We start from the raw sequence: 20,512 nt of genomic DNA on the forward strand, positions 1-20,512 counted from the left end.
AGTATAGCTTTTTGACATTTACATTAGCGTGTTGCGGCTTTTCCTTCGCTCGGCAGCTTTCTTGATGATACCTATTACTAACTCTATCACCTCTTCGTGACGCAGTTTGTTTGAGTTAGGGAATAGTACAAGCTCTCTGATTCAGTCCGGCGGCCGTTCGTTCGCAGGTACAAGTAACAGACACAATGAAGTAGAATTATGTGGCAGTTCTTGTGAAAAGCCCTGAAGTATGTGTATATGCCTATCACAATTCTGATGTTTACGGTCACAGTATAATCTAATTTATTGATTTCTCGCATCAGTTGTACAGAAGGATTAGCGTATGCCCCATAGAGAGAGAGAGAGAGAGAGAGAGTGAGCTAGGGGTTTAATTTCGTGATTTCTTGAAGTTCTTGCCCAGATGCCTGGCTGAAATTGGGGACCACTGTCCGAAGTTACCTTTTCAATACATCCTACTTCACCTAGGAAATTCTGTACAAAGGCATGTGATACACTTTTGCCAGTGGCTCTCTGTAATGGGGTGAATAAGCCAAATTTGGAAGTCAGCTCTACAGCAACAAAAACGTATGAAAATCTATTCTGAGTTCTTGCGAGTGCGCCTGGAAGATCTACAGCTACTACTTCTTTTAACTGTGAAGGAATAATCTGAAATATGGAGCATGGTGTGTAACCGAAGATGGCTTTGCTTTCTGACACAGTTTGCGTACAGATAAAACTTTTCTGATTTTCTTTTCGATCTCATTCGAGTATCAGATTGTGGAGAGTTTGTTGAACACTCACATGATCCAAAATGAAGGTAACTGAGTTTCGTGTATCAAATTAGTTTGTTTAGGAAATCATCAGGAATACTTAAAAAAGTGAATCGTTGATATTACATCGCTTAAAGAGAATGTTCTCAACTACAAAGTAATAGTGTCTTGTCGCTGTGTTTGTTTTGTCGTGACACTTATTCTCCAGGTCTCTTCACATGGGTTCCTTATGCTGTTCCTGTGCAATATCTTTTAAAGAGGAAACAATTAAATTCCCAAAGGCAACTTTCTGCATATAAAGTATATTGAAATTTTTCGCAACTTTCGTTTCTCTACTGCTTTTTTCTAAGCCAATTGATTCACGAGATAAAACGTCAGCGACAACATTTTGTGAGCGAGGAATATGAACTACAATAAAACGGAGATCTTGAAGATACACTGCCCAACATTTTAATCTGCCACGTTTCAGTTTTGAAGAGATTAAAAATTGTAGTGGACCATGATCTGTGAAGACTTTGGCGTGTTTACCAAACGAGAAAAAACGGAGTTAGGGAAAATGTCCAAATGACTGGTAGAGCTTCAAGTTCTATTAACTAATACTTTCTTTCTGTTTCCGTTAGAAGCCAGCTAGCAAAACCTATAATTCTGCGCACTATGACATCAGATTCCTCAAATTCTGGAAGAGATGAGGACCTAACCCGCTCTTTGAAGAATCTGTCACCAAACAAAATCCGCATGACAAGTCTGAGCGTGCAAGAATTGGAGTATTCAGAAGTGCATCCTTTAAATTTAGGAACTCTTCTTTCGCCAGTTCATTCCAATGCCATACTGTATTTTTACCAATAAGAGAACAAAGCTTTGGGATGACAGTAATTTTCATACTAAAGATTCAACTATGAAAGTTTATTAAGCAAAGGAAGCTACAAACTCATCTTTTGGTAGTATGAACTGGAGTGACTCTGACTGCTTCACGTTTTTCGACGTTGGGCTCTATTCCTCTAGATGAGTTCATGTGTCCTAGAAACTTTAGTCTGACCTTCGTGGATTCTGATTTTTCCGGATTGATAGTAGTTCCTGATTCTTCAAAAATCTATAAAAAATGTTGAGTACACAGTTATGTTCAGCTATGAGTATGTCATCAGTATATGAAGTAACGTGTCATATATTGTACTCGAATAAGATGGGGATTAATCTGCAAATGAAGGTTGCAGAAGAAATGTTAAAACCAAATGGTAATTTCTGAAACTGATAGCATACCCCAAAACAGGGAAACGGAGCATGTTTTCTACACTCTGGGAGTATGTTTTCTACACTCTGGGAGTTATTCTATTTGCCAGAAACTTGTGTCAGGTCGACCAAAGATATAATCTGCACACCATAAAAATTCTGAATCAATTCACCTAAGGTTTGATATTTGTCTCAGGTAAGATAATGGTGTTAATTTGTCTTGAATCTAGCACGAGTCTATCTTTTTTTCTACTGTATTCAGTGGACTATTGCATAAATTAACTGCTGGTTCTATGACACCTTGCTGTAGCACAGACTGAATTTCAGCTTTCTTTGTTCTCTGTAGCATGCAGGAATAACATATGCCTTAACACAAAACTTGTTGTGATCTTTGACCTGAACTGTGTACTGTAAACTTTTTATAATTCGTGTACAGTGATCAAAAAAATTTTGCGTGAAAGCAAAATGTCACAAAGATGCCTCCTGTCTGTGTCAATGCAATGCTCTAGTTTGTTTTCTCTTGAATCTACATCTACATCAATGACTGGACCTTTTGGTCCGCTCCATCTCCTTAATAATTTGTCAAGCCATAATCTGTCTGGCTTGGTTTCTTCTCTGGATATTCGGAGAAATATTATGATTCCCCCATTATAGGACGCCAGCTTGTAGCCAAGGTAGCTAGGTGGTGGGACTGCCATCTCAGGGGTCCCAGTACACCTATTTTTCTGTTGGGGTTGTCTCCTTTAGATAGTTGCTTTCACTACAGCTGTGGATCCATCTTGCCAAGTTTTGTAGGGTGTCCTTTCTTGTTTTTTTTATCGAGAATGTCTCCTATATGAGATTTGGCTTCCCTGCACCTGGGAACTCCCTTCTTCATGCCCCCTTCCCCCTACGTTGTGGACCACTGCTGAAGAGACCTGTCTGGCTTGGGTGGCTCTGCCAGGAGCTTAAACTCCCATCAGCATAGCTCTGTGGGTCATAGATCTTGAATCAAACTGTGTATATCTCTTTTCTGATGTCGTCACTCATAAAAAACTTCTGGTGAAAATTGTGTTTCATGGTCTGTCAAAAAGCATAGGCGATTCACTTCCTCGAGATCCAATCTTCAAATTTCACAATAATTGACTTGCCTTCAGCTTCTAATTTTGTCTCAGTGTCATTAAAATTCAAAATTGTTTTATATCCATTTAAAAAGTCTACTCCCAATATCATTCCTGTCGACAAAAACTGTACAACTACGAAACGCATTCGAAATTTTTGTCCATGACATGTGAAATCAGAACAAGTCCGATGTTGCACATCAACACTTTTGCATTTTGCATAAATGTAATCTAGGACAGTCTGTCGTCTTTGTACATCTGTTGAATGCAATTTCACTGACCAAAGATATGGGTCTACCTGAGTCGAGAATCTGTCACACAATGGGAAGGTCGTTCCACCTTCTCTTACATACATTTCATCCCTGCTTTGGACACCTGTGTGATGGAGGTAGCAGCCGCAACATCCAGCGTTGAAACACCACGGTCTTTGTATGGGTGGCCGGGAAAACATTTCAGGCGCACCGTCGCTCAGAATCGACACGAAAAGGCCTCAGTGGGTAGCATGAAGGGCATCATTGAAACCACTCCTCCCTTTGGTGCGTTGATTTCCACATATTTCGAGGGAAAAAACGACGGTTCGCAATGCGATGAGCACCAAGACGACATTCCTGACAAATCTGGCCACTGCTGCCACTCCCTGAGCATCTCAACCCTGCTTTCAGACACTGCAGGGCTTCTATCGTACTGAACCCCTATGGAATGTAATGGTTCAAATGGCTCTGAGCACTATGAGACTTAACTTCTGTGGTCATCAGTCACCTAGAACTTAGAACTACTTAAACCTAACTAACCTAAGGACATCACACACATCCATGCCCGAGGCAGGATTCGAACCTGCGACCGTAGCAGTCACGCGGTTCCGGACTGAGCGCCTTAATCGCGAGACCACCGCGGCCGGCTTTGGAATGTAGCTATGCCATACAGGGTGGAATCACTAGGGACTTTTCAAAACCATTCGATGAAATTTGGACATGATCCAACCAAAAAATGTTTTTACGCTTTTTCATCCCCCCTCCCCATTTTAGTACCCTCCTGTGACACGATGACGGTATGGTTCGTCATTGACACACGCGTAAAGAAAACGGCAAAGTGGCCCTTTAAGATTACGCAGTTCGGCAACATCCTCGGTGCCACTCATAACATTTCTTGAACACGTAAAAAATGTACCTGCCAGAAACTTAAGTGGAATTTGGCTACCTTCAGGCAATAGGACAACCACGAGACTGAATTGGTGTCGAAGTTTCTGACATCCGACATCTGCTTAAGGGTGGCACCAAGGGTGTTGTCGAACTGTGTGGTCTTATGGGGTGACTTTTCCGTTTTATTCCCGCACGTTGAACCCTCCCGTGATCACGCCACAAAAGAGCGCGAAAGAGGAGGGATGAAAAACCATAAAAACACGGAACACGTCCAAATTTCGTCGTAGGGCTTTGAAGGGTCCATAGTGGTTTAATCCTGTATGTCACAGCAAAAATGGCTGTCACGCTACACTCCAAAGGGATGATATCACTGCCGTAGGGCTTTGAAGGGTCTATAGTGGTTTCATCCTGTATGACGCAGCAAAAATGGCTGTCACGCTACACTCCAAAGGGATGATATCACTGTCAGTGGGGTTGCAGCCCCCCAATGTCTATAAAATAGGCTTGGAACGCCCAGGGAGTTTCAGCAGTGGCCATATTTGTCAAGAACGTCGTCCTGTCGGTCATCGCACTGCGAACTGTCATTTTCGACCGCGAAATTTGTGGGAACAGCGCCCCAACGGAAGGGGTGGTTTCATTGATGTCCTTTATGTCACCCCTGAGACGTTTCCATGTCGATCCTGAGCTGCGGTGTGTCTCCAACCACAGTTGGGATCAGTGTGGTCGTAATTAAAAAATACGTAGTTCATTATTTTGTGAAGAATGGAAACTATATGTGATTCTAAAGTGGAATGTAAATGTGCACTTTGTCGTGTTCTGCCAATAAAAAGCGTTTGAGATCCCATATAAACAAACTAATTGGAAATTTAATAACTCACATTACATCAGTTCCTCGCTATGAGATTCTTACAGCTTCAAGATAGCCTATTCCACGACCTACGTTCTGTTTTCTAAGCGGGGGACAACTGTAAAAAACTGCAGGTTGGTTAACATTTATTAGAACTTCCACTCATGGCGGCGAAAGCAAACAGGCACCTCGCGTGTACTGCAGTCTTAGTACAAACGAGCTCAGTGACACATCATCTGTGGTAACACAGAAGAGGTATGAAGGAGATAAATTATCGAGAGAAAGGGTTTATCATACCCACGTGTAAATGTTCAGCTCCCTCTCTCCCTCAATCTCTTTTTCAACTTGCCGTAATGTTGCATGTGTCTTCAAAATGTTGCAATTCTAAAGTCCATCTGTGTGATTTCAACGCTAGCTGTCGCGGTTCCGTTATGTGCATCTCCAAATTACATTATTACCTTTTCTCTTCCAGTTCTTTCACGTTAAAACTGCTATCATTGAAGGGCTGACGTTTTTTAAAGTATTTGTTCTAACAAAATTTTATCAAATGTCGGGTGCAGTGTATTATTTAAGATAGTGCTATAGATTTTATAGTCTGTATTAACGAGGCTAATGCCTGCATTATTGCTTGGGTTTCTTCTGTTGCCTTTCTCGAAAATGGAGATAATCTGAGTACTCTACCCGAAGACCAACATGGTTAATTATATGTAGCATACGTTTCTTCAGGGAAAGACATCCGTATTTAAACACTTGGGTATTTATTCCGTCTATCACTGTTGCTTTCCTGTTCTTCAATTTTTGCTTTTCTTCATCTAATTCATTTATATCGATGAGGTCTATTTCTTTTAACTGGGCAGTTTTCGAAGTATACCTCCGCAGCTGAGTTATCATCCCAGAGATTTCTATATTGGTGATCTCATCGTTCTAAAGTAATAATATTTATTTTGACTGTATTTTTTTTCTTTTTGGTTCACGTGTCTCATCAGTTTGTATGCTACCGACTGGCGTCCATGAACGTCACTTTTAATTTCATTAATGAGCTTTCCCATGATTCCATTTGTTTTTCCTAGTTACATATATTTTTAGCTGTAATTCTTTTCCTGTGATATATGAGTATGACTGTCGGCAGATATTAGATGCCTCTTGTTTTAGTTTCACTGCTTGCTCTATATTGTGTCATTGTTTGCCTGAAAATGGTGTTGGGTGAAATCAAAACCAGCATGACCTAACAAGTTTATTATTTATTATTTTCCCTTACGCATTTACGCTGAGCAGTCAAAAGTCTTGGAAAGGCATTGGACTTCAGAAAAAGTTTTGAAATGTGTAAGAACATTGTGATTTAATTTTAGAGGCATCTTCCGATACAAATCAAAACACTAGTCGGCCTTAGGGCGAATGCTGCGCTGTATCGGTGAACCTAAATGTATTTGTCCGATGGATTTAAAGGCGAGGAAGGGACCACAAACTACAAAACAAAAGTAATTACACGTAACCACTAATTAAACGTGGTCTGGCAAATCGAGAATTGTTATCTTGCGCAGGGAAACTGCAGTATTCAAAATGCAGTTGATAAACACCTTGTAATGAAGAAGACCTAAACGTACTCTGAGGTGACAAAGATCATGGGATAGCGATATGTACATACACAGTTGGCAGTAGTATCACGTACAAAAGGTACAAAAGGGCAGTGCATTGCCAGAGCTGTCGTTTGTACTCAGGTGATTCGTGTGAAAAGGTTTCCGACGTGATTATGACCGCACGACGGGAATTAATAGACTTTGATTGCGAAATGGAGCTAGACGCATGGGACATTCCATTTCGGAAATTTAGGGAATTCAGTATTACGAGATCCACAATATCAAGAGTATGCAAAGAATACCAAATATGAAGCATTGCCTCTAAGCACGGACACCGCAGTGGCCGGCGCCCTTCACTTAACGAACGTGAGCAGTGGCCTTTGTGAGTGCTAACAGAAAACCAACACTGCGTAAAACAACCCCAGAAATCAATTAGGGACGTACGACGGACGCATCCGTTATGACAGTGCGGAGAAATCTGTCTTTAATTGCCTATGGCAGCAGACGACCTAGGTGAGTGCCTTTGCTGACAAGATGATATCGGATGCAGCGCTTCTCATGGGCTCATGACCATATCTGTTGGACCATAGACGACCGGAAAACCGTGGCCCGGTCAGATGGGTCTCGATTACGGTTGGTAAGAGCTGATGGTAGTGCTCGAGCGCGGAGCAGACCCCAAGAACCCATGGACCCAAGTTGTCAACAAAGCACTGTGCAGTCTGGTGGTTGCTCCATAATGGCTGTATTTACGTGGAATGGACTGGTTCTGCTGGTCCAGTTGAACCGGTCATTGACTGCAAATAGTTCTGTTCGACTACCTGAAGACCATTTACAGCCATTCACGGACTTCATGGTCCCAAACAATGACAGAATGTTTATGGATTACAATGCACCTTGTCTCCGAGACACAATTGTTCACGAACGTTTGAAGAACATTCTGGACAACTCGAGCGAATGACCACCCAGATTGCCCGACACGAATCCAATCGAAAATTTGTGGGACATAATCGAGAGGTCAGTTCGTGCACAGAATCCTGCGTCAGCAACACTTGCACAGCTATGGGCAGCTATAAAGTCAGCACTATTCTGCAGGTAGCTTCCAACGACTTCTTGAGCCCGTGCCACGCCGATCTGCTACACTACGCTGGGCCAAAGGAGGTCCTACGTGATATCTACAGGTATTCCAGAGTCACTTCAGTGAATTACGCAAGTTCAAGACGAATGGAAGTCCTAATCACACCTTTGCATATAACGAAGCTATATGAATGGCTCCTCTATTTCTTAAAATAAAATTAAAATTAAAAATAAAAATAAAAGGAAGGTCAGCGGCCGCGCGAGATTAGCCGAGCAGTCTAGGACGCTGCAGTCATGGACTGTGTGGGTGATCCCGGCGGAGGTTCGAGTCCTCCCTCGGGCATGGATGTGTGTGTTTGTCCTTAGGATAATTTAGGTTAAGTAGCGTGTAAGCTTAGGGACTGATAACCTTAGCATTAAAGTCCCATAAGATTGCACACACATTTTAATTTAGAAGGTCATCGTTGACCATAATATTGATGGTTTATTTACAGCAAAATCGATTTTCAATCACATAGTGATCATCTTCAGTGCTGTAGTGTACAAATAAAACTCATAGGCACTGGTATCAAGTTATTATCAGTAACCAAAACTGAGAAACGATCACAATAACTCTATTACTTCCAATAATTCTCTTCACAGAATGAAATTTCCGCTCTGCTGCGGAGTGTGCGCTGATACGAAATTTCCTGGCAGATTAAAACTGTGTGCCATACCGAGACTCGAACTCGGGACCTTTGCCTTTTGCGGGCAAGTGCTCTACTACTTTTTTTTTTTGAAAGTGTACAATATTTAATTATATTTCGTTTGTTTCTCATTTTGTTCTTATGTATTTATTTGGAATTCTTTATTTTTGTTGTTCTATTTTTCTTTTCTTTTTTTCTCGGGGGTTGTCCACAGCAGCCAGACGGCGGGATGTCCTGGTCGTTTTCTCGTTCAGCGAGGGTGAAACACCCTATAATTAACGTTTATGACTCTCGTAAGTCCATCATCTGCAATCTCTCAGTCTCTTCTCACACCTGGCACACCCCAATGATCTGGAGGGCGCGTAAACAACGACCCCAAGTTATTCGCAAAGTGCGTACCATACGACGCATTGCGCCGTAAAATCTTGTAGTAACTCATTAAATAATGCCAGAAATCTAACAACACTGCAACGCCCTCATTAAAAAAGTATGACAATGCCATACCCTTAGCCCACACCGTGGCGCTATGACGAGTAGCCGGGAAGTAAGTGACGTCGGGATGGATCAGTTCGGTGGGCTCTACGGACTGAGGTGTCCGTCGTAGTAACAATGCCAACATGCGCCGTGTGAGGAACCAGCAGTCGGCAGCCGCACCACAAATGAAACGGTGCATGTCGGTGTCGACAGAGCCGCATCTGGAGCGGAAAGGATCCTCGGGAAGATAGATCATATGTAAACGTTGCCGGGTGGGGATTTTTTCGGTGGTTATCACATACCACAGCGCCCTGACCGTGGTGGGAAGGAAATGGGAGTGTATGCTACTCCACACCCGTCTCCAGCCAACCGCCGGATGTCGGCGTTCAACCGCATTAGCAGGCAGCGTTCTTTGAAAGTAGCGGTAGAAGTCCTTTGTACTAGGATCCCGCGTGGTCGGCAAGACATCCAACAGGTAACTCATGTCGACCAGATAGGTGCGAATGTGACACAGTGCTGGCGTGATATGTCCAACAGGAATCGGTGGACGGATGGATTAAGACACCACCTCCTGAATCAGTGTACCAGGGAGGGTAGCCTTGTATGAAGTACGTAGGCGATGCATCGTCCGCAGAAAGACAGCGCGCTCCCTGTTGTGCACGTTTATCATTCCAGTGTTTCCTGCATGTGTGGGCAACGATGCATCTGAGCTACCTAAGCACGACCCACGACGCGACCTCACAGCATTAATTCCACCAGTAGCCGCGCGTGGTAGCCGCGCGGTCAAGGGCGTCTAGTCACGGTGCGCGCGGGTCCCCCGCAGGAGGGTCCAGTCCTCCCTCGGGCATGGGTGTGTGTGTTGTACTTAGCGAAGGTTACATTAAGTAGTACGTAAGCTTCAGGACCGATGACCTCAGCAGTTTGATCCCATAAGATCTTACCACAAATTTCCAAATTTTTCCGCCAGTACCTCGTCTCCTACCTTCTCCATAAATATAAATGAATTAATGATAACGAGTTACACCTAATTACTTCTGAGTTGCTAAACACTGCAGTTATCGCGTCTGGCGGACGAAATCAGCTGCTGTAAATACGCTACTGGCCATTAAAATTGCTACACCAAGAAGAAATACAGACGATAAACGGGTATTCATTGGACAAATGTATTATACTAGAACTGACATCCGATTACATTTTCACGCAATTCGGCTGCATAGATCCTGAGAAATCAGTACCCAGAACAACCACCTCTGGCCGTAATAACGGCCTTGATACGCCTGGGCATTGAGTCAAACAGAGCTTGGATGGCGTGTACAGGTACAGCTGCCCATGCAGCTTCAACACGATACCACAGTTCATCACGAGTAGTGACTGGCGTATTGTGACGAGCCAGTTGCTTCGGCAACCATTGACCACACGTTTTCAGTTGATGAGAGATCTGGAGAATGTGCTGCCCAGAGCAGCAGTCGAACATTTTCTGTATCCAGAAAGGCCGGTACAGGACCTGCAACATGCGGTCGTGCATTATCCTGCTGAAATGTTGGGTTTCGCAGGGATCGAATGAAGGGTAGAGCCACGGGTGGAACAGATCTGAAATGTAACGTCCACTGTTTAGAGTGCCGTCAATGCGAACAAGAGGTGACCGAGACTTGTAACCAATGGCACCCCATACCATCACGCCGGGTGATACGCCAGTATGGCGATGACGAATACACGCTTACAATGTGCGTTCACCGCGATGTCGCCAAACACGGATGCGACCATCGTGATGCTGTAAACAGAACCTGGATTCATCCGAAAATATGACGAGCACCCAAGTTCGTCGTTGAGTACACCATCGCAGGCGCTCCTCTCTGTGATGCAGCGTCAAGGGTAACCGCAGCCATGATCTCCGAGCCGATAGTCCATGCTGCTGCAAACGTCGTCGAACTATTCGTGCAGACGTCCCCATGTGTTGACTCAGGGATCGAAACGTGGCTGCACGATCTGTTACAGCCTTGCGGATAAGATGCCTGTCATCTCGACTACTAGTGATACGAGGCCGTTTGGATCCAGCACGGCGTTCCGTATTCCCCTTCGGAACCCACCGATTCCATATTCTGCTAACAGTCATTGGATTTGTACCAACGCGAGCAACAATGTCGCGATACGATAAACCACAATCGCGATAGGCTACAATCCGACCTTTATCAAATTCGGAAACGTGATGCTACGCATTTCTCCTCCTTACACGAGGCATCACAACAACGTTTCGCCAGGTAACGCCGGTCAACTGCTGTTTGTGTATGAGAAATCGGTTGGAAACTTTTCTCATTTCAGCACGTTGTAGATGTCGGCACCGGCTATAACATTGTGTGAATGCTCTGAAGAGCTAATCATTTGCGTATCACAGCATCTTCTTCCTGTCGGTTAATTTTCGCGTCTGTAGCACGTCATCTTCGTGTTGTAGCAATTTTAATGGCCAGCAGTGTAAAACCTGGCGTGGCGTGTGGCTGTTTAATTTGACTGTCGCCATAATCTGAAATGTCCTTCGAACACTAGTTGAAACATCTTGGCTGCTGCAGGCGTTCGTACTGTCGCGGTACGAGGTGCCGCAAATGAACACAAAGGACCGGAACATCTTGAGAATGGAAGGGACCATGATCCGGCACCGCGCCTTCACCGTGCAGGAAGTGTTCAACGAGCGGGACGTGCACGACCTGAGCATCGGCCAGCGCCGCTGCCGCTTCCCGTACGAGAACAACCTCGCCGTCTACGACAAGTACTCCTACTCCGGCTGCATCGTCCAGTGCCGCAAGGACGCCATGATGAAGTTGTGCAACTGCTCCACCCACCAGATGCCCAAAGCCCGTAAGTGTCGCCATCTGCAGTCGCGTCGTACTCTAAAAGAACGTCCGCGACAGCCGGTGACTAAGTTGGCAATGTTACTATGCGATTGTTTGTTGTTACACCCTGTCTGTAGCCCCACTAGAAGATAACTCCGAAAATTTGAGCTGCTGCAATGCCTACCTCTGACGAGTGAAAAAACGCTAATAAAATTCTATTGCCGGCCGGGGTGGCCGAGCAGTTCTAGGCGCTACAGTCTGGAACCGCGTGACCACTACCGTCGAAGGTTCGAATCCTGCCTCGGGAATGGATATGTGTGATGTCCTTACGTTAGTTAGGTTTAAGTAGTTCTAAGTTCTAGGGGACTGATGACCTCAGAAGTTAAGTCCCATAGTGCTCAGAGCCATTTTTTGAAAATTCTATTCAGACCTGCTGCTACTCGTTCGACGACTTTCGACAAAGGTATCAGAGACCCACCGTTATACCGTTCTTCCTCAAAATGCCTTCTACATTCTTATGTGACTGGTTGACTCTTTAAGGGAGCGCCCTTGTCTACTTTTCTATGGCTTGACGAAGAGATCACGCTTTCACATACACTTGAAATCACCACACTTTACGCCGCACCATTAACATGAACTGAATAAGTACACTATGTAATCTAAAGTATCCGGGCACCTGGCTGAAAATGACTTACATGTTCGTGGCGCCGACCATCGGAAATGCTGGAATTCAATATGGTGTTGGCCCACCCTTAGCCGTGATGACAACTTCCACTCTCACAGGCATACGTTCAGTCAGGTGCTGGAAGGTTTCTTGGGGAATGGCAGCCCGTTCTTCAGGAGTGCTACACTGAGGAGAGGTACCGATGTCGGTCGGTGAGGCCTGGCACGAAGTCGGCGTTTCGAAACATCCCAAAGATGTTCTGTAGCATTCAGGTCATTGTGCAGGCCAGTCCATTACAGGGATGTTATTGTCGTGTAACTACTCCGCCACAGTCCGTGCATTATGAATAGGTGCTCGATCGTGTTGAAAGATACAGTCGCCATCCCCGAATTGCTGTTCAACAGTGGGAAGCAAGAAGGTGCTTAGAACATCAATGTAGACCTGTCTGTGATAGTGCCACGCAAAACACAAGGGGTGCTAGCCCCATCCATGAAAAACACGACCACACCATAACACCACCACCTTAGAATTTTACTGTTGGCCAAAACCCGCTGGCAGATGACGTTCACCAGGTATTCGCCAAACCCACACCCTGTCATCGGTTCACCACATTGTGTACCGTGATTCGGCACTCCACACAACAAACAAATTGGAGCCTGTCCAAGGTCACGTTTGAAAAATCTGCGTCCGGCGACTAGTTAAAACGAGAGTCGCCGGCCGCTAGCACACAGCCAAACTCAATTCAAACTTCACGCGCAGCCCACACAAAATACACAAATTACAAAATAAGTATTCAAGAATGGGTTGTTTGGGATGGGTCATTCATGCTGACCCAACAGGTCTCTTTATTTGCTGTCACGTTTATATTAAAATAAAAAAAGAATTTTACATTAATAATAAAATAAATTTATTACATACTATTATACAGAGTCATATCACCAACTATTTTACGTTTCATATCAACACCTCTACCACGGACAAAAATACAAATATTATCATCATGCAATAGTTTACAAGACTTCCTTATCCTAACACACAATGGTCCATCAATAAAAAAAATTGTCGATGTTTCTCCAACACTACGAACTTGAGACATATTGATCATGAACGTCCGGTAACCGAGAACATCACGAGGAGGTATCTGCTCCAAAGACGTGTCACTATGTCTCAAGTTCGTGGTGTTGGAGAAACATCGACAAATTTTTTTATTGATAAACCATTGTGTGTTAGGACAAGGAAGTCTTGTAAACTATTGCATGATGATAATATTTGTATTGTTGTCCATGGTAGAGGTGTTGATATGAAATGTAAAATAGTTGGTGATATGACTCTGTATAATAGTACGTATTAAATTTATTTTCTTATTAATGTAAAATTCTTTTTTTTTATTTTAATATACACATGACAGCAAATAAAGAGACCTGTTGGGTCAGCATGAATGACCCATCCCAAACAACCCATTCTTGAATACTTATGTTGTAATTTGTGTGTTTTGTGTGGGCTGCGCGCTGTGGCTATAAATAGCGTGTTTCCGGTAGCTGACGCACAGTCGGCATCATGCCTCATCGCAGGGTACATCGTGTCTTCCGATGGAGGCCTACTATTTATAAATCTATTTTGAATGTGGAGACGCAGTATTACATGAACGTCAGTTCGTCCGTTTTGATTCGTGTATTGAAAGGACAGACTGTTTTTCGAGGAGGTAGTTTTGATTTTACTTTTTCAGTTCCAGTTGGACGATGTTGGATGACTGTTGCAATAATTCGTATTGATACTACTACTAAGTCTACAGCTCGTCCCATGTTTACGCTCCTTACACCAAGCGAGGCGTCGTTTGGCACTTACCGGCGTGATGCGTGGCTTGTGAGCAGCCTGTCACTGTACTTGCAGTGGATCCTGATGTAGTTTGTAATTCCTGTGTGAAGGTCTGGATAGATGTCTGCTTATTACACATTACGACCCTCTTCAACTGTCGCGTACAGACGTATGACACAAGTGACACCCAATCAGCTGACCACGTTCCAAGTCCGTGAGTTCCGCGAAGCGCCCCATTCTGCTCTCTCACAATGTCTAATGACTGCTGAGGTCGCTGATACGGAGTACGTGGTAGTAGGTGGCAGCACAATGCACCTAGTATAAAAAACGTATATTTTTGGGGGTATCCGGATACTTTTGATCACATAGTGTATCTCACGATCTACGGTAAACAATGAGCACACGACAGACGTTTTGCAGCCGCGAAGAATGTGAAACACCACGTGCGATCTTGAGTTATGAGAGTCGCAATGCGGCATAATAGCAACATTTACGTGTTCTGGAACTCACATTGGCGCTAGAGAGTCCTCTCCACACAATGCGCTCCACGTGCGTGAAATGTCAGGGACGTTCTTTCGGCGACTTGACTACAGGCTCTAGCCTGAAGGCCCGCACCACACCACAAACATTTAAAATAATAACATTTCTTGCTTTAATACTGTGGTGCGGCCCTCTTGCACTTTCCAGACACAGTAATTTTACCAATGATCGAAAACCTGAACAACCACCTTCTCCAGTGCAGACTACTGTAAGACGAGCAGGAAAAGAGTCAGCGAGGTTTTGGAAGGTACCTACAGAGATGTGGAGCAATGCCGACTCCACTGCAGTAGGCAGCTGAGCTAGGTTTCTCGAGTGAGAATCCATGGCGTGAACAGCCATCGAGGTTGTTCCACAGATTCTCGGTTGGGTTTTAATCGGGGGACTTTGGTTGCCAGGGAAGTATAATAAACTCATCCTGGTGCGCTTCGAATGACACACGTACACTGCGAGCCCTTTTTATTGTTCATGAAAACCACACATTGCATGATGTACCATCATACAGCGAGACCTTCAGAGGTGGTGGTCCAGACTGCTGTACACACCGGTACCTCTAATACCCAGTAGCACGTCCTCTTCCAATGATGCATGCCTGTATTCAGCGTGGCATATATCCACAAGTTCATCAAGGCACTGTTGGTCCAGAATGCCCCACTCCTCAACAGTGATTGAGAGCAAATCCCTCAGAGTGGTTGGTGGGTCACGTCGTCCATAAACAACCTTTTCGATCTGTTCGATAGGTTTCGTGTCTGGAGAACATGCTGGCCACTCTAGTCGAACGATGTCGTTATCCTGAAGGAAGTCATTCACAAGATGTGCACGATGGGGGCGCGAATTATCGTTCATGAAGACAAATGCCTCGCCAATATGATGCTGATTTCGTTGCACTATCGGTCGGACGACTGAATTCACGTATCGTGCAGCCGTTACGGCGCCTTCCATGACCACCAGCGGCGTACGTTGGCCGCACATAATGCCACCCCAAAACAGAAAGTAACCTCCACCTTGTTGCACTTGCTGGACAGTGTGGCCGGCCGCTGTGGCCGAGCGGTTCTAGGCGCTTCAGTCCTCAACCACGCGGCTGCTATGGTCGCAGGTTCTAATCCTGCCTCGGGTATGGATGTGCGTCATGTCCTCAGGATAGTTAGGTTTAAGTAGTTCTATTTCTAGGGGGCTCATGAACTCAAATGTTAAGTCCCATAAAGTTTGGAGCCATTTGAATCATTTTTGGATAGTGTGTCTAAATCCTTCAGCCTGACCGGATTGCCTCCAAACTCTTATCCGACAATTGTCTGGTTGGAAGCACATGCGACACTCATCGGTGAAGAGAACGTGATGCCAGTCCTGAGCGGTCCATTCGGAACGTTTTTGGGCCCACCTGTAACGCGCTGCATGGTGTCGTGGTTGCAATGATGGATCTCGCCATGGACGTCAGGAGTCAAGTTGGGCATCATGCAGCCTATTGCGCACGGTTTGAGTCGTAGCACGACGTCGTGTGGTTACACGAAAACTATTGATCAACATACATGTCCGAAAGAACAGACACCATATCCATATAAGTATATAGTTCTGGCAACAACGGCCACGACCTTCTTCTTCTGTGCGGATGCACACATATTCCCCGAACTCTTACCGGACTTGGTAAGAATATATTCCAAGAGTAATGAGTGTGTTGGGGTGGGACACTACGAATGTAGTGTGTGGACATACAAGGTGAGAACGTGGGTCTCGCGGGAGGAGTGCGCGAGATCGCCTGTTCCCGATGACATATATATCAACGCCCGTTAGCAACTGAAGGTATTAATATGATTCTAATTTCATTATTCAAAGTGGTGGCGTTACTATCAGGTTTTCTCCGAGCCATAATCCGTAGGTAGCGGTCATCCACTGCAGTAGTAGCCTGAGCGAGGCATGTCATCGACAGTTCCTGTCTCTCTGTATCTCCTCCATGTCCGAACAACATCGCTTTTGTTCACTTCGAGACGCCGTATTGAGAGCACTTCCTGCCACAAAGTAACAATGCGGGCGCGATCGAACCGCGGTATTGACCGTCTAGGCATGGTTGAACTACAGACAACACAAGCCCCGTACCACCTTCGTGGTGGAAGGACTGGAACTAATCGGCTTTTTTCCGTCTAATAGCCGCTGCTCTTGCATGGTTGTTTATATCATTGGGCGGGTTTAGTGACATCTCTGAACAGTCAAAGGGACTGTCTGTGATACAGTAACCACAGTCAACGTCTATCATGAGGAGTTCTGGGAACTGAGGTGATGCAAAACATTTTTTGATGTGTGTCTATGTACGTATCATATGATTTGCACCTGTTAGCGTGTCTTAGATTACTATCGCAGGTGTCATGCAAGCGCAGAAAAATGTCTGTCATACCATAATACTGCTCCCACCACCCTGCGTCCGTGGCACGATGTACGTTTCTAACCACCGTTCACCTCCAAGACGGAGTTTGTAGAGAGGACCGTCGACCTAGTGTAGCAAAAACGTGATTCATCCAAAGAGCCGGCAAGTTTCCATTTATCGACGGTCGAATCCTGATGGTCCCGTGCCCACTGAAATCGCAGATGACGTTGCCTTTGGGTCAACATATGAACACGTAGGTGTGGTCTGCTGCGGAGCTCTATGTTCAACAACGAACAATGAAAGGCGTGCTCCGAAACACTTGTGCGTGCACCAGCTCTTTCGACCGACATGCCACAGATCATCATCTATTCTGCTTCACAGATAAGACAAGCCTCCAAACCTCACGTCCTGTGAAAATTCATGGACGTCCAACCATTTAGCGCTTGGTGGTTGTTTCACTGTACTTCCACTTCTTCCCACAGATGCTCACGACAGTAGCAGGTGAACATTCGACCAGCTTCGGTATATTCGATATACTCATTCACAGACTTTGCTTAATAATAATCTGCCCTTTGTCAAAGTCACTTATCTCAGAGGATTTCCCCATTTGTAGCCCATATCTTCGCTAGCGTGGTCGTCCGTGCGTGTCTGCTCCGCTTCCATACTTTTGCTACCGCGTCACGGTCCGCAACGCCAAGAGGCGGCATCCAACGTTGTGCTTGGCAGTGATCGTAATGTTTTGGCTTATCACCGTCTGAAAGTATCACTGATAAGAAATTCCAAATCCTTTGTGAACATCTGTATATTATATCAAGAATGAAGTGCTTTATAATATGTAAGATGTTCAATTAAAACAGGCACTTATATTCTAAAGACTTTATTTCAGAACTTTACAAACTCAAACTTTCGTTACCTGCAAAATACACTACTGGCCATTAAAATTGCTACACCACGAATATGACGGGCTACAGACGCGAAATTTAACCGCCAGGAAGCAGATGCTGTGATATGCAAATGATTAGCTTTTCAAAGCATTCACACAAGGTTGGCGCCGGTGGCGACACCTGAAATGTGCTGACATGAGGAAAGATTCCAACCGATTTCTCATACACAAACAGCAGTTGACCGGAGTTGCATGGTGAAACGTTGTTGTGATGCCTCGTGTAAGGAGGAAAAATGCGTACCATCACGTTTCCGACTTTCATAAAGGTCGGATTGTAGCCTATCGCGATTGCGGTTTATCGTATCGCGACATTGTTGCTCGCGTTGGTCGAGATCCAATGACTGTTAGCAGAATATGGAATCGGTGGGTTCAGGAGGGTAATACGGAACGCCGTGCTGGATCCCAACGGCCTCGTATCACTACCAGTCGAGATGACAGGCATCTTATCCGCATGGCTGTAACGGATCAGTGCAGCCACGTCTCGATCCCTGAGTCAACAGATGCAAGACAACAACCAACTACACGAACAGCTGGACGACGTGTGCAGCAGCATGGACTATCAGCTCGGAGGCCATGGATGCGGTTACCCTTGACGCTGCATCACAGACAGGAGCAACTGTGATGGTGTACTCAACGACGAACCTGGGTACACGAATGGCAAAACGTCATTTTTTCAGATGAATCCAGGTTCTTTTTACAACATCGTGATGGTCACTTCCGTGTTTGGCGACATCGCGGTGGACGCACGTTGGAAGCCTTTATTCGTCATCGCCATACTGGCGTATCACCCTGCGTGATGGTATGGGGTACCATTGGTTACGCGTCTCGGTCACCTCTTGTTCTCATTGACGGCAGTTTGAACAGTGGATGTTACCCTTCATTCGATCCCTGCGAAACCCTACATTTCAGCAGGATAATGCACGACCGCATGTAGCAGGTCCTGTACGGGCCTTTCTGAATACAGAAAATGTTCAACTGCTGCCCTGGCCAGCACATTCTCAAGATCTCTCACCAACTGAAAACGTGTTGTCAATGGTGGCCGAGCAAATGGCTCGTCACAATACGCCAGTCACTACTCTTGATGAACTGTGGTATCGTGTTGAAGCTCCATGGGCAGCTGTACCTGTACACCCCATCCAAGCTCTGTTTGACTCAATGCCCAGGCGTATCAATGCCATTATTATGGCCGGAGGTGGTTGTTCTGGGTACTGATTTCTCAGGATCTATGCACCCAAATTGCGTGAAAATGTAATCACATATCAGTTCCAGTATAATATATTTGTCCAATGAATACCCGTTTATCATCTGCATTTCTTCTTGGTGTAGCAATTTTAATGGCCCGTACAATGTGATGCACTTGTCTCATACCCATCGCTACTCTTGGAAGATGTCGTGAAGGCCATTCTTTCTCATGCATTTTAAAGTCACCTCTACAGCTTTCATTGCTGGGTTTTTATAGCAAATCAGGATCTTTTATAGTACTTCTGGACAGTTGGTTGGAGGAAAAAATCTAAATGTGCCACGTCTGGGCACTGGGTGCATATTCGAGGAATGTCATTTCTGGTCAAAACCTTCATCACTGTTTGGGCACTGTGAACCATCGTGCCTTTAAGTTTAAGGGTGGCTTCAATATATATGTAGCGCCACCCTATATATTTTATTCATATTTTGATGGTCTGATAGTACTCCTCCGGTCTATTGAACGGGTAACTGAGATGTTCCCTTTATAATTCGTATTACTTCTTGCAAAATGCGTATGTAATTCCATATATTGACTTCGGTGAAGTTGGGAACTGAATTAGCTCTTCACTTCGGTTTGTGAGAAGCTGAATTTTTCCGTATATTCAGCAAGGCAACCTAGCAGAGAGAGACGGTGGAGAGATGCAAGTATTCGAGTTTCGCTGCGGCCATAAACGTCTAACTTTAAGTAGTCTTCAGGGCTGATGTAGCTCCCACACTCACTGTGTCTCCTGACTTGTGGGTGGACATGTTAAAGCTACGGGACTTAACGTGCCGGATGGTTAGAAACCACTCGTGCAAAGCCGCGATGCCCATGTGGAGAACGGTCTTACTCTCCTTTACTTACATAAAGTAGCGTTTGGAAGTTTTCCGTGAGACCTGCAAGACACAGCATTTCAGCGGCTACTCTGGGACGTGGCAAGATGGTTAGGTTCTGCCCGTGCCCCCGCCCACAAAATAAACAAAATGTCTCCCTCCTGTTGGAGCTCTGTCAAATCTTGAAATTTCATTGGAGTGGTGGTCGCAAAACATGGCTAGAGACTAGACGACCCCCGGAATCATTACCGTCACTGGTGAGTGACTTGGAACTTTTGTAAAACTTGTTAGAGAAATTAGAATTTAAGACAAGTTACACCCCGCCTCCTACATCCACGAACGAGGATCTTGCTGACATCCTTACGTCCCGCACAAGCCTAGATGGGCGCAGTACGCTATTAACTGCCGCTCGCAGCCGGCGCGCATGCAACCGCATACTGGCAG

General features: G+C 45.0%; 1 protein-coding gene across 1 annotated transcript in view; it reads left to right on the forward strand.

Moving 5' to 3' along the window:
• Positions 1 to 20,512, forward strand: part of LOC126474742 (sodium channel protein Nach-like) — a 215,725-nt gene that overhangs the window by 130,703 nt on the left and 64,510 nt on the right. The window contains exon 6 of the mRNA XM_050102219.1: positions 11,438 to 11,723. Coding sequence (XP_049958176.1) covers positions 11,438 to 11,723 — 286 coding nt within the window. The remainder of the gene's footprint in view (positions 1 to 11,437; positions 11,724 to 20,512) is intronic.

The sequence above is a fragment of the Schistocerca serialis genome, chromosome 4, assembly GCF_023864345.2.
Source record: "Schistocerca serialis cubense isolate TAMUIC-IGC-003099 chromosome 4, iqSchSeri2.2, whole genome shotgun sequence".
NCBI classification, from domain to species: Eukaryota; Metazoa; Arthropoda; class Insecta; order Orthoptera; family Acrididae; genus Schistocerca; species Schistocerca serialis.